The sequence below is a fragment of the Macaca thibetana genome, chromosome 4 (assembly GCF_024542745.1).
Source record: "Macaca thibetana thibetana isolate TM-01 chromosome 4, ASM2454274v1, whole genome shotgun sequence".
NCBI classification, from domain to species: Eukaryota; Metazoa; Chordata; class Mammalia; order Primates; family Cercopithecidae; genus Macaca; species Macaca thibetana.
In genome coordinates, this window is record NC_065581.1 from 153,849,235 (window position 1) to 153,861,929 (window position 12,695).

The 12,695-nt window shown below is 34.8% G+C and overlaps 1 protein-coding gene across 8 annotated transcripts in view; it reads left to right on the forward strand.

The window, feature by feature from the left end:
* Window positions 1-12,695, forward strand: part of REV3L (REV3 like, DNA directed polymerase zeta catalytic subunit) — a 659,986-nt gene that overhangs the window by 118,089 nt on the left and 529,202 nt on the right. For all 8 annotated transcript variants that reach the window (XR_007725269.1, XM_050789035.1, XM_050789036.1 and 5 more), the window contains 3 exons: window positions 891-1,016; window positions 6,086-6,278; window positions 7,994-8,105. Coding sequence is in view for 7 of the 8 variants with exons in the window: in XM_050789035.1 (XP_050644992.1) it covers window positions 891-1,016; window positions 6,086-6,278; window positions 7,994-8,105 (431 nt within the window). In the remaining variant the exon portion in view is untranslated. The remainder of the gene's footprint in view (window positions 1-890; window positions 1,017-6,085; window positions 6,279-7,993; window positions 8,106-12,695) is intronic.

Below are 12,695 nucleotides of genomic sequence, written 5' to 3' on the forward strand. Positions count from 1 at the left end.
GATTTTTTAAAATTTATTTTACTAAGTAGCAAAAGAAAGCAACATTATTTACTACTGAAACTCTGGAAAGTCGTAGATGTCTTTATTCAAATACTAAAAATATGACAAAACTTAGAATTATATGGTTATATGAAAGAAGTATACATTGGACAGGCATCCTTGGAAATATATGCTAGAAATCACTTACATATTGGCGACTTCTTATAAATGTCGTTAACTACATAAAATATATTTTAGTATTTCTTTGAGATTATAAAACTTTTTAAACTTTCATTTATAAAATAGTATTGAATTACAAGCTACATATATTAAAAAATACTGTATCAGTGTGTTGTGAACATAACACTTTGGGAGAAACAGTTAATAGATTTAGAAATCAGAAAAAAAAATTTTGTGAGGAAAGGAAAGATGCCATTTTTTTCTGAATCTTTGAAGATTATTTACATTGTCTTATTTAATTCATCTTTCAGACACATGTTGTATTAGGGTAAAATACAAATCAATATTTCAAATCTTTTTCAAACTTTAGCCAAAGTAGTTGGAAATATATTGATTGCTTGCTTGTCTTACTTTCAAGAAAGGTCAAGATAAATGTCCATGTGGTATAAATGTCAACTCCCTACAAAACTATTATTTTCAGTATTGGGGGCTTCTGAACTGAGAGATAACATATGGTTTACTTATATTTCCACATATATCCAGTTCTGATATCTTTGTTAGCATGAAAATAACATTAATAAATACAGTTTCTCCTTGAATTTAGAGATGATATTAGTTTACCATTTATTACCAAACACATAAAGCATATTATGTGGGAATAAGTAATCAAAAGAAAAATGATTGCTCACGTATCTTTTTCTGGCTGTGTGTGTGTGTGTTTTTTTTTATAGAATCAATTTGCAGCAGTAAATACCCCACAGAAAGAAACTTCTCAGATTGATGGACCATCTTTAAACAATACTTACGGTTTCAAAGTCAGCATACAAAACTTACAGGAGGCAAAAGCTTTACATGAGGTAAAACTGCAACAGTAAGGACACATACATTGTGTTCAATTTAACTCCTCTTTTATTCTATAAAACAAGTATGGAATTTTTTTAACGAGGAAGGAATATATTGAATTCTATCCTATTAATCTTCATCTTGTTCTCATTTTCTTACTATTTTGTATATTTACATGTTTATGTACAATAGAGAAACTTAAAGAATTTAAGTTGCTGAGACTGCTTTGTGATTTCATATCTTTCACAAATCTCATAACTGAAATTCAGCTTATGGACATTAAAATAAGAAAAGATTTTTGGGAGGTGAAGGTGGGACGATCCCTTGAGTCGAGGAGTTTGACTATCCTGGGCTACGTAGGAAGACCCTGTCTCTACCAAAAAATAAAAATAAAATTAGACACGCACCTATAGTCTCAGCTATTTGGGAGGCTGAGGTGGGAGGATCACTTGACCCTGGGAGTTCAAGGCTGCAGTGAGCTATGATTGTGCCACTACACTCCAGCCCAGGCTACAGACAGAGCAAGACTCTGTCTCTTTGGGGAGAAACAAAAAAAGACTGTATTTTGGGGATTATTATATTAAGATGTTATATCACATCTGAAATGTGATATTTACTTGTATTTTCTGTTTGATTGGCTCAGTGGATTAGAGCTTGCTACAAAAGAGGATAAATTCATTCATTCACATACTCTCTATATAACCCAGCTATCTTCACAGCACAGGCTGTCTGCCAAAGACTAGGACTTTGCAAAAATATACGTCAGCCACAGTATGCATTGGAAAGAATATGTGAATGGGTCACTATAAATTTATTTGTATGCAGAAAACAAACTCAAAGTACATATCTGACTGGCAGTAAGGTAGAAATCGAAGTATATTTTCATTGTTTACACCTGTGCTGTCATATGGTAGCCACTACCAGCATGGATATTGAGAACTTAAAATTTGGCTTATACAACTGAAGAACTGAATTTTAAACTTTATTTAATTTTAATTTAGATTTTAAAACATAGTTGACTCAAAGTATGTTTGGAACAACTTAGGTATGTAATACTATTTTTTACTCTAAGTTTTATGAAATTAAGTATAGATCAAGTATTTCTGTAGAAAATTTAGCATGCACAGTGAGATGCTAGAAAGATAAAATACATACTGATTTCAAAGACTTCATGGAAAGAATAAAATATTTTATTAGTCATTTTTATGTTGATTATATGTTGAAAGAATAATATTTTAAATATATTGGATCAAAGTGTTTTTAAATTAATTTAACCTATTTTTATTTTTTGAAATATGACTACTAGAAAACTTTAAGTTACATGTGACTTTTATTATATTTCTGTTGGACAGTGCTAGTTTTATACAGTCATTTTATGTCTTTGCTCTTAAAGCAGAAGATTAGTAATCACCTTTAAGTTATAATTCAATTTTTAAGTGTAGTTTTTTTTCTCAAGTCAATTCTGTTGTAAACTGTTCTAGGGGTTAGATTAACATAAACAGGGAAAATTTTTTTTTTTTTTTTTTTGAGGCGGAGTCTCGCTCTGCCCTCCAGGCTGGAGTGCAGTGGCGCGATCTCGGCTCACTGCAAGCTCTGCTTCCCAGGCTCACTCCATTCTCCTGCCTCAGCCTCCCAGGTAGCTGGGACTACAGGTGCCTGCCACCACGCCCGGCTAATTTTTTGTATTTTTAGTAGAGATGGAGTCTCACCGTGTTAGCCAGGATGGTCTCGATCTCCTGACCTCGTGATCCACCCACCTCGGCCTCCCAAAGTGCTGGGACTACAAGCGTGAGCCACCGCGCCTGGCCTGAGGGAAAAATGTTAATATTGTCCTCCTCTTTTCTTCAAATTTGAACTGAAAATTATGTTTTTTTAGAATTAGGTCGGAACATAGTCTCTTATTTATTCATTTGCACATTTTTCTCATTCAACAACATCCATACATTTTCTGTTTTATACCTATGTCTATACTGGCCCCTGAAGCCTACATAAATTCAGTGATAAATTCAGTAATACATACCATCAAATGCACACTTGAGATTAGCAAATTTTTTAAAACTATTAAAAATATGTATTAAAGCAAATTTGATAGACTATAGCAAAAAGATGTGTTACATTTGATTATTCTCTTATTTGAAAAGTATACTTTTCTACATTTTCCTAGGTAACCCTGTTTCAGAACCAGGGGCCCTTTGGAAGTTAAAATCACTCAGGAGGTCTCACTAGTTGCTCTGACAGCTTCTTCCTCCAGTTAACGGGCTTTCCTCATCTCAAGGCACATTCCGAACTGCCGCCCGGTGGTTGAAACAGGAATAAACCAAAGAAAAACTCAACACTGTTCTCTTCCTTTCTCTAGGAAATTGTGCTTGTGGCATTTTCTCCCTGTTTCCATTACCCTAGGATAATCTCTCTTTCTTCTCACGTCAACACTCAGTGCAGAAGACAAGGGTTGTAATCTTTGTCCCCCTTTCTCACCTCCCTCTTGCCTAGTCACACTCACTAAATCTCTCAAGCCATGTCTTTATATAGTTTGCTTTAAAAAAATACTCCCTAAGCACAGTAATGCATTTTGTTATCAAGGAATAGAAATGCAAATTTTGAGTGTGAAAATTTGATCTAGTAAACAAAAATCAACCTCTAAGACCATTTTAACCTAAAATTGTTTTCAGAGTCTTTATGTCTTTTCAGATGTTCACCCTTTTCTTTTTTTTTTTTTTTGTTTGTTTGTTTGTTTGTTTGAAACATAGTCTCACTCTGTCACCCAGGCTGGAATGCAATGGCACGATCTCAGCTCACTTCAACCTCCACCTCCCAGGTTCAAGCAGTTCTCTTGCCTCAGCCTCCCTAGTAGCTGGGATTACAGGCATGTGTCACCACACCCGGCTAATTTTTGTATTTAGTGGAGACCAGGTTTCGCCACATTGGCCAGGCTGGTCTCGAACTTCTGACCTCGGGTGATCCACCTGCCTCAGCCTCCCAAAGTGCTGGGATTACAGGCATAAGCCACCGTGCCCGGCCTCATATGTTCATCCCTTTCTGATGAAACTAGTTGTTTTGTTTTATTTGGGTTTGTGGGAGGAGTTTTCCATTTAAAAATTTTTTATTTACTAAATTAATGCATGCTTATTGTTAAAATTAAATTCTGAAGAGTATGCATTTAAAAGTAAAAGTTTTTTCACTTAGTTCTCCATTTCATGTGGTTTGATTTTTTTTAATCCTAATATTTTAAAGTAGAGACAGCAGTATATGTTTCTGAGGAAAGTGGTAGATTTGTATTTGTTTTATTATTATGCCTTATACATGCATAATTGATGTTCTTTTTATTTTAAAAAGTATTTAGTGGCCAGGCACAGTGGCTCACACCGGTAATCCTAGCACTTTGGGAGGTCGAGACAGGAGGATTGCTTGAAGCCAGGAGTTCGAGACCAGCCTGAGCAACAAGGCCCCATCTCTACAGAAAGTTTTATAAATTAGCCGGGCATGGTGATATGTACCTAGAGTCCCAGCTAGTAGGGAAACTGAAGTGAGTGGATCACTTGAGCCCAGGAGTTCAGGGCTGCAGTGAGCTATGATCACACCACTGCATTCCAGCCTGGGCAACAGAGAGAGACCCTGTCTCAAAAAAAAAAAAAAAATCTTTAACAAATTTACTAATGAGCATGTGCAACGGTACGTACCAAAAATAATCAGGACAAAAAAATTTGCAATGAAAAGTAAGCTTCCCTCCTACTTCTCCTACTTTAGGCTAGCAATTTCTTTCCCCCAAAGCAATAAGTATGTCTACATTTTTATGTCACTTTTCAGAAATTTTCTATGAATGTGCTTCCATTTTTTCGTGTATAGAAGTTTGCTATATTTACTGGTTCCATTTATCAGTGTATTATAGTTTCTTTTTATATTAGGACGTATAGATCTGCCTCATTCCCTTGAAAATTTTAAAGGTTACAGAATATTCCATTGTATGTATCCTTTATGGATACCACATAATTTATGTAACCTGTCCCCAACAGGTAAACTTCAGTTTTTTTCCGGTCTTTGCTATTATATTCTTGAGTAAACATCCTTGTGCGTATATTTTGTCTACATGTATATCTATTTCTAGGATAAATTTTCAGGGATAGGATTGCCACATCAATGAATTTTAATTTTCATAGAGATTTACCAAATTCTACTCCTGTCGCTAGGGAGAGACTTGAATTTACGTTTCTTCAACATTTTGCATGCAAGATAAATACAAAACACAAATCCTTTGTTAAATTTATATGATCTGAACAATTACCAATATTGTAACAGTAATCTGTTTTCCATTGCCAGGTACATGTACATGATAAAAAGATGAAGTATAATTCTATCTGTAATCATGAATTTAACCTATATTTTGTTTTTCTTACTCTGTATTGATTTTAGAAAGAAAACTAAGAATTACAGTTAAAAGTTTCTATTGGCATAGAAAAATAAGCATGAAAAGCAAATATTAACATTTTTTGCATTATATGTTAAAGAGAAAATGTGCATGGGTAAAAATCTGGCTGTTGTGTAGTTGATACCATAACAGTTCTTTTTTTTTTTTCCAGGAAAAACTATAATTAAAAATCTACCCTAGTGTATGCAAAAGTCTAAGTAGCCCTGAAGTAGTAGTGAATTAATTGGTAGGAAATTTAAATTCTATAAAAGTTCTCTTTTTACTTTAAACTACAGGTAAAACCATATAGTTTAGCTACCTACATGAAGAGTAAAACGTGACAGACTTTGGTTTCAATGTATAACCACTTGGACTAGTCATTCTCTTTCTCAAACAAGAATTGAGAGCTCCTGCATATATTTGAGAAAAATAGTCTAAATATTGTCATTGAGAAATTATGGCAAGAGCAGATTTTCTGAAATAACATCATGAATTGATCTAATCTTGGGAGTAAAAATCTTTTGTTTTAATCTGTGGAGTGCTGAGTTGTGACTTTGTCCTTTATGTCCATTTTTTCTGTAATCTTACATACATATTTCTCTAGAGCCTTAGTGAAACATACTTCTTTGAGCATGTCTTTAAAAAATGTTTTAAAAACATAATATTTATTTGCTTTTATAGATACAAAATCTTACCCTAATCAGTGTGGAGTTGCATGCTCGAACCAGACGAGACTTAGAACCGGATCCCGAATTTGACCCAATCTGTGCTCTGTTTTACTGCATCTCATCTGACGCTCCACTGCCAGATACAGAAAAAACAGAACTCACGGGTGTAATAGTGATTGATAAAGACAAGACAGTTTTCAGTCAAGGTATTGTCTGTTTTTATTAATGATATACCTCCCCACTCTAGGAGGAACCTTTTAATGAGGAATTCCTATGCTGAAGATCCAATCTAAGCAAGCCTGAGGACTCTTTTCTAAAATGTTTGCTGAGATAGGAGTAGAAGATTGTGTATAACTTTGTCCTAGATGTATTATTCTTACTTGAATTAGTCAGAAGCAGCCAGGCACAGTGGTGCCTGCCTGTAGTCCCAGCTACCTGGGAGGCTGGGCAACAGGATAGCTCGAGTCCAGGAGTTTGGGGCTGTAGTGCACTGTGATTGTGCCTATAAATAGACACTACACTCCAGCCTGGGTAACATAGCAAGACCCCATTTATTTATTTATTTTTAAGTTAGAAGCAGTGCAATATAAAGATCTCAATATTTATAATTAGCTTATACAATTTGTTCTAAGTATTATAAAAATAATTATTACTGATACAGAGTCCACATTATTATGTATCCCTAGATTAGGTGCACAGTCTTCCTTATGTATGCATATGCAAGTATTTTCTTGCTGATAGGAGAGTTTATCTTACTACTATAAGTTAATGGTTCATAAGATACTGTTAAGATGTATTCTTACTTTGCTTATATCTCTTTATCTTTCTTTCTAAGTACATATACTTTTGATTCAGAGGTTCTTCATACAGAATGCCATGTAAGGCATTTTATAAAATACCTACTGTCCCTCTGCAGCTTTCAGTGGTCACCATTACAAGTGAATTCAGTCCACTGAGGAGGAAGTCTTAGCACAGAATACAACCATATTAAGAATTTGCAATTTATTCAGTGATGTGCTTGAGCTGACACATACCAGCTCACAGCCAGTTCTTGGATTTTCATGAATTTTTCAAACTAGTTGCTGTCGCTTTGGCAGTTGGAAATCAGCCATAGGGTCGGGGAGGGGTCCTTACATCATGAAATAGGCCAGCACTAAAAATTAAGGCTTTCTTTTTTTTCCTACAGAGTTGGTGGTTAAACATTTTCATCATACCAGAGATTAAAATGTCCTGTGCTAAGCAAAGCTCTCCTGCTAGGAAGAGTAAAGACAGAAACAAAGTAATACAGGTTCTTCACAAGTGATATGTTATTTTCTTTTCTTTTCTTTTCTTTTTTTTTGAGATGGAGTCTTGCTCTGTTGCCCAGGTTGGAGTGCAGTGGCGTGATCTCAGCTCACTATAAGCTCCGCCTCATGCGTTCATGCCATTCTCCAGGTTCATGCCTTTCTCCTGCCTCAGCCTCCCGAGTAGCTGACTACAGGCGCCCACCACCATGCCCGGCTAATTTTTGTACTTTTTAGTAGAGACGGGGTTTCGCCATGTTAACCAGGATGGTCTTGATCTCCTGACCTCGTGATCTGCCCGCCTCAGCCTCCCAAAGTGCTGGGATTACAGGCTTGAGCCACTGTGCCCACCCAGTGATATGTCATTTTCTAGGAAATTTTGTGAATGCAGTCTTTTCAGGAGAATAGCTGAAAATATAAAATTTGAATTTTCAGTTGTATATGAAACTAAAAAATCTTTTGAGAGTTTTTTAAAGACATTGGGTTAATTATGTTTTTACTTGGTGGGATGTTTTCTTAATTTGAAGTATTTCAGTAGTACAATTTTACTTAAAAGTAAGCTATAATATTACTTTTATATTATGAAGGTATATTATTACATAATGTTATATATAATAGACATTTTGTTTATTTTTTAGATATCAGATATCAGACTCCATTACTTATTAGATCTGGAATTACAGGACTCGAAGTCACCTATGCTGCTGATGAGAAGGCACTTTTTCATGAAATTGCAAATATAATAAAGAGGTATTGTTTTGTATTATCTGATTTTTCCAGTTTTTATTCAGAGAGTCGTTTCATGCTATTGCAGATAATAGTGAAGACAAAAGTGAAGGTAGGAAGAAAACGAATCCCTTCCTATGGGCCTTGAAAGCAGAGTTACTCTTGGAAAAATTTTATATTCACTTCCCACCACCATCACTATTTTCATCAGACAAGATAGGAAAAGCAGTGTTCTGTTCTCAAGATTGAGGGGCCAGTGAAAGACAAATATTTGTTTAGCCTCTAACTTCCCAGGTGTTCTTGAGGTTTGTTTTTCTATAGTGCTGAAATAATGGAGAACTGTATAAAGTTCCATTGTATTATTCATTAACTAGGTTTCTACCTTAGGAGCCAGCCACCATTTCAGTACCTTTTCTGTTTTGTTTTGTTTTGTTTTTCTTTTTTAAAGTTTTCTGAGTTCTAAACAAGCCAATCTCTTCAAAAACCTTTGGGATGCATTCTGCGTATAAATTTATCTGTTAATAAATGTTGAACTGTCTATTACATACTCTTGTGCACAGAGCTCCTTAAAAATCTTCTTTTGACCATTTGGTAGTTGGTCCTCAGATTGATAGTAGAATCTTGTCCAAGCTTATGAAAAGAATTTTAACAAAAATATTTTAATTTAAAAATAAAATCATTAAGTGGATCATTTGCATTTTCTCAAGAGTGTAACTCTTGGTAGCCATAGACTCTGTTATTAAATGCTTCACTTTGTAGAAACTTAAGGATTCTGCCCATTGCTAGGTTTAGGTTTTTAGATGTCTAAAGCAAGATAGAAAACACCCTTTGGATCCTGATGTACAGATAAAAGCTGTCCATGAGCATGTTGTTATACTCACCCTTTTTTGTTTTGCTTATATAGTTGAACTTTATCCTATAAAAACTAAATCAGTGTTCTACACGAAAGATTAAGATGATATTCTACAGACTTGTCATCAGATTGATTCCCAGATGAGTTAACGTAAACCATTCTGAGAATTAGAAAACCAAAACGTGTTTTCTACAAAACAAAATTAAATGACAGAGCATCAAAAATAGTATGCTACTACCCATGACTATGAAGGAAAAAAGAGTAAAGTATTTTTACTATTTATAGCACTGGTGACTAGATAGAGTCCCATCTATTTGAGTTTCGTCATTGTCAGTCCTACCTTTTATCTTCTCACAGAGGTTGTCATCAACATGTCAGATGCTTTCAGTATCCACACTTCTTTTATTTCTGCAAGCAACTCAGAAAAAGAAATATGTAAGAGTTTCAGTCAATACTATTTTGTGTACCAGCACATGTCCAGTAACATCCCTGGACTTGTATGCTTGCCTTTTCCTTGTTAGGTATATTCCCAACGATAGGATTACCTACCAGCATCGAGAAATGTGTCAGTCATTTGCAAGTACAACTTTCTTAAATGTCCATAAAATGAAATGTACTAGTAATTAAGGAAAAAGGGGTAAACAAAACTGTCATAAAAAGGAAAATGTTTAAATGTCAACTTTTCAATTCTATAGTGTTCTTTATATATTAGTCCAAGCAACCCTGCAAAAAGATTGATTATTTCATTCTTTCACACTATTTGTTGTGTACTTACTCAACACAGCCTTTGGAGTCAGCCAGCCCTGTGTTTCTGTCTTGAATAAGTTGCTTAACTCTCTCAACTTTGTTTTCCTAATCTGTAAGATGGGTAGATAATGCACATAAAACTCTTAAACTCATGTCTGGTACTTAGTGAGTACATAAATGTTAACTGTGTGTAAGGGGCAGTGCTAGGTATACTATAAAAATGAATAAAATATATCTTTATTTTTCCATTTTTAATACTTTCTCAAGTGGCAAACACAAAAAGTAATATAAAGTGATATTAAACAAGCAAAACTTAATCTATAATCTTGTCACAATCGTTTTCCTCTTTCTGTATTTCCTTGGACTATTTACTTTGCCTGGTCTCCCTAACTTAAATATAAACTATGATTCTTCCCTTTTCCTCTTCCCTAAATACTGTTACGTTTATTTTACATCATATCCATTTAACCTCAGAATTCTTTTTCAAGATGATTCCTTCCCCTCCGTGCCCCTTGCCTCTGCTGGAGTACCCTTATCTATCATGTGTGTAGATGGTAGTGAGTGGCTTAAAATACTGTGAGGCATCTTTTTTCTACCTAAGCAAATAAAACCATTTTCCTATTTCTTCTGCTTCTATTTTATCCACAGTTTTGGGTTGTGTTCACCACTAATCCCAACTACCCAACCTTGTTCTTTCTGTAACTTTCAGAAACCTGATAGAATGAATAAAACCCACTAGAAATTGAAGAACAAGTCAAGACCTTGTTATTCACTCCAAATGTTTTTAGAGAAGAAGAATGGAATCCTTTGGCTTTTGAACTTGAAAACAGGTGTTTTATCAGCTTTAAAAGAGTCTCTTAAGACTAAACAGCCTCCAGGTCAAAAAATAAATATATGTAATATATCTGAAAAATATGCCTGAAACAACTTTACAATTCTTCCAAAGGGACAAAATCTGTGAAATAAATCTAAGAAGAGAAGCACAGGCTAACTTTTTTCAGCAGTCATTTCTGAGCTGTAGCAGTTTATAAAAATAGACAACTTTTTAATTGAAACAGTTATTTTCAATGCATTATTTTTTGGAAAAAAGTGTACTTAGTCAGCTCCATTAGTTGCCACAACAGAACAAACAGCTGACTGGAATAAGTTCTTGCAATAACAAGATGTTGCATAAATGAGAACGATTCAGATGAAGAAATTAGAAGAACTATAACGTTTAAAACAGAAGGGCTGTGTAATCATCTGGCATCCTCTTCATGTTGTAACTGTGTAACTATGTGATATATAACTATGTGATGTGTGATAGGTAACTATGTGATAGGCATTCCAGGAATCTTCCAAATTATTAAGATCAAGGTCAACTGTGGCCACATTGTAATGCCTGTTCTGAGCCACTCTGAGTACTTAGCAGACAACTGTGTGGGTTCTGTTGTGTGCGTATGAGAATTCTTCAGGTCTGCGACCCCTGGTGATCCTTAGAGCCACTTGATACTTCTGCCCCAATTCTCAAATGTAGCCATTCATTACACAGTTAGTTTTAAAGGGAGACACACTGGACAAGTAGATAGTCTATCTTTGGACTAAGAAGAGTTTAATGAAAGAGATGAAGGCAGTATCAAAGAGTTGGTTAAGGGTTTGGGTGTTATGTTGGAAGACTAAACAGAAAGAGTATTGGGATATTTCTCCTTCCTTGAGTGCCCTGGGATCTTTCTGGATATTCATGCCATTGTTGCTTATTGCCTTGCTTCAATAGCTGTTTATTAAATTAAGCCATTTTCTCAGAAATGTCAATCCTATTTATGTAGAGAAAAGCACATAAGTAATATGTTTAATATCTTTTTCTCCTAACAAGCTTGAAGACTGCTCAGCAAGTCTGTGGATAACAGTGGATCATGAACAGATCACCAGAAAATTAAAATTTTTACTACAGAATGTACTTTCATAGGGCCTTTAGGGAATAGGAAATTTGCAAGTATGCTGTTGCAGAAGTTTGAACCTAGTTCTTTTGACATCAGCCACTTAAATACTCCAGAATTAAAAATCAGAAAACATTTATTGTGACATTCCAATTTTTATTGACTAGGTAAAAACGAAAGCCATTCAATACCCATTTTTAGAAGACAGCTATGGAATTATGATAAAACATTAACATATTGGTTCTAAAAGCAGATCTGGTGTTCTGGTCATGATCCATTGTTATGCCAGACTTGCAGAGTAGCCATAGATAGCTTATATCAGTAAATTAATGTAGTCTAATACTGTAGACATTGGCTGAGGCTTAGGGTATTAAATGCTTTAAATTGGACAGGCTACACATCTCACAATTTAGTGTTTCATGAGTAGTTGTGTAAAACTCAACGATTTCAATTTCTGTGATATTTCACTTGGCCTTTTGGCATTTATAAAGAACAAGATAATGCTACTAATTGATAGAGCTACTTACTGTAGTTTTTGCTCTCAAAACTTATAATTAGTTCCTCTCTCCCCCACACAATTTTCCACTCAAGATAAATTTTCATATTTATAACTAAACATTTCTCTCTGGTGGTCACAACATGGAGGTCCTAAGAGGAGCCACAAAGAGGCTCCTTCTGGATTAGACACAGGTTGTCGGTTCCGTTTTGCCAGTGCAGCTCTGACCACAAGGAGCACATTTTTCTTCTAGATTCTGATGTTTACCTTCCCCACCTTAATCCCACCTCTATTAATATTTTATTCTTCCATTAAGTTGAATCACCATCCTTTTAAATTTAAAGGACAAACTTGTCATTACTTAGGCCTTATTTTGTATGAGAACCAAGTCATTACTAAAATTAAGTGAGAAAAATAAGGCATTTTCATTTTTTTTTCTCAGCATTAAAACTTTAAGGGTGGTATAGATTACAAGGGTAGATAAGTGACAACAGGAATGACCTAGGGATCTTTTTCAAAATACCATACCCACATACACCCTCACACTTCACCTTCCCCTGCCCACATTATATTCTCACTTGTACCTTTACTCATATACTTCG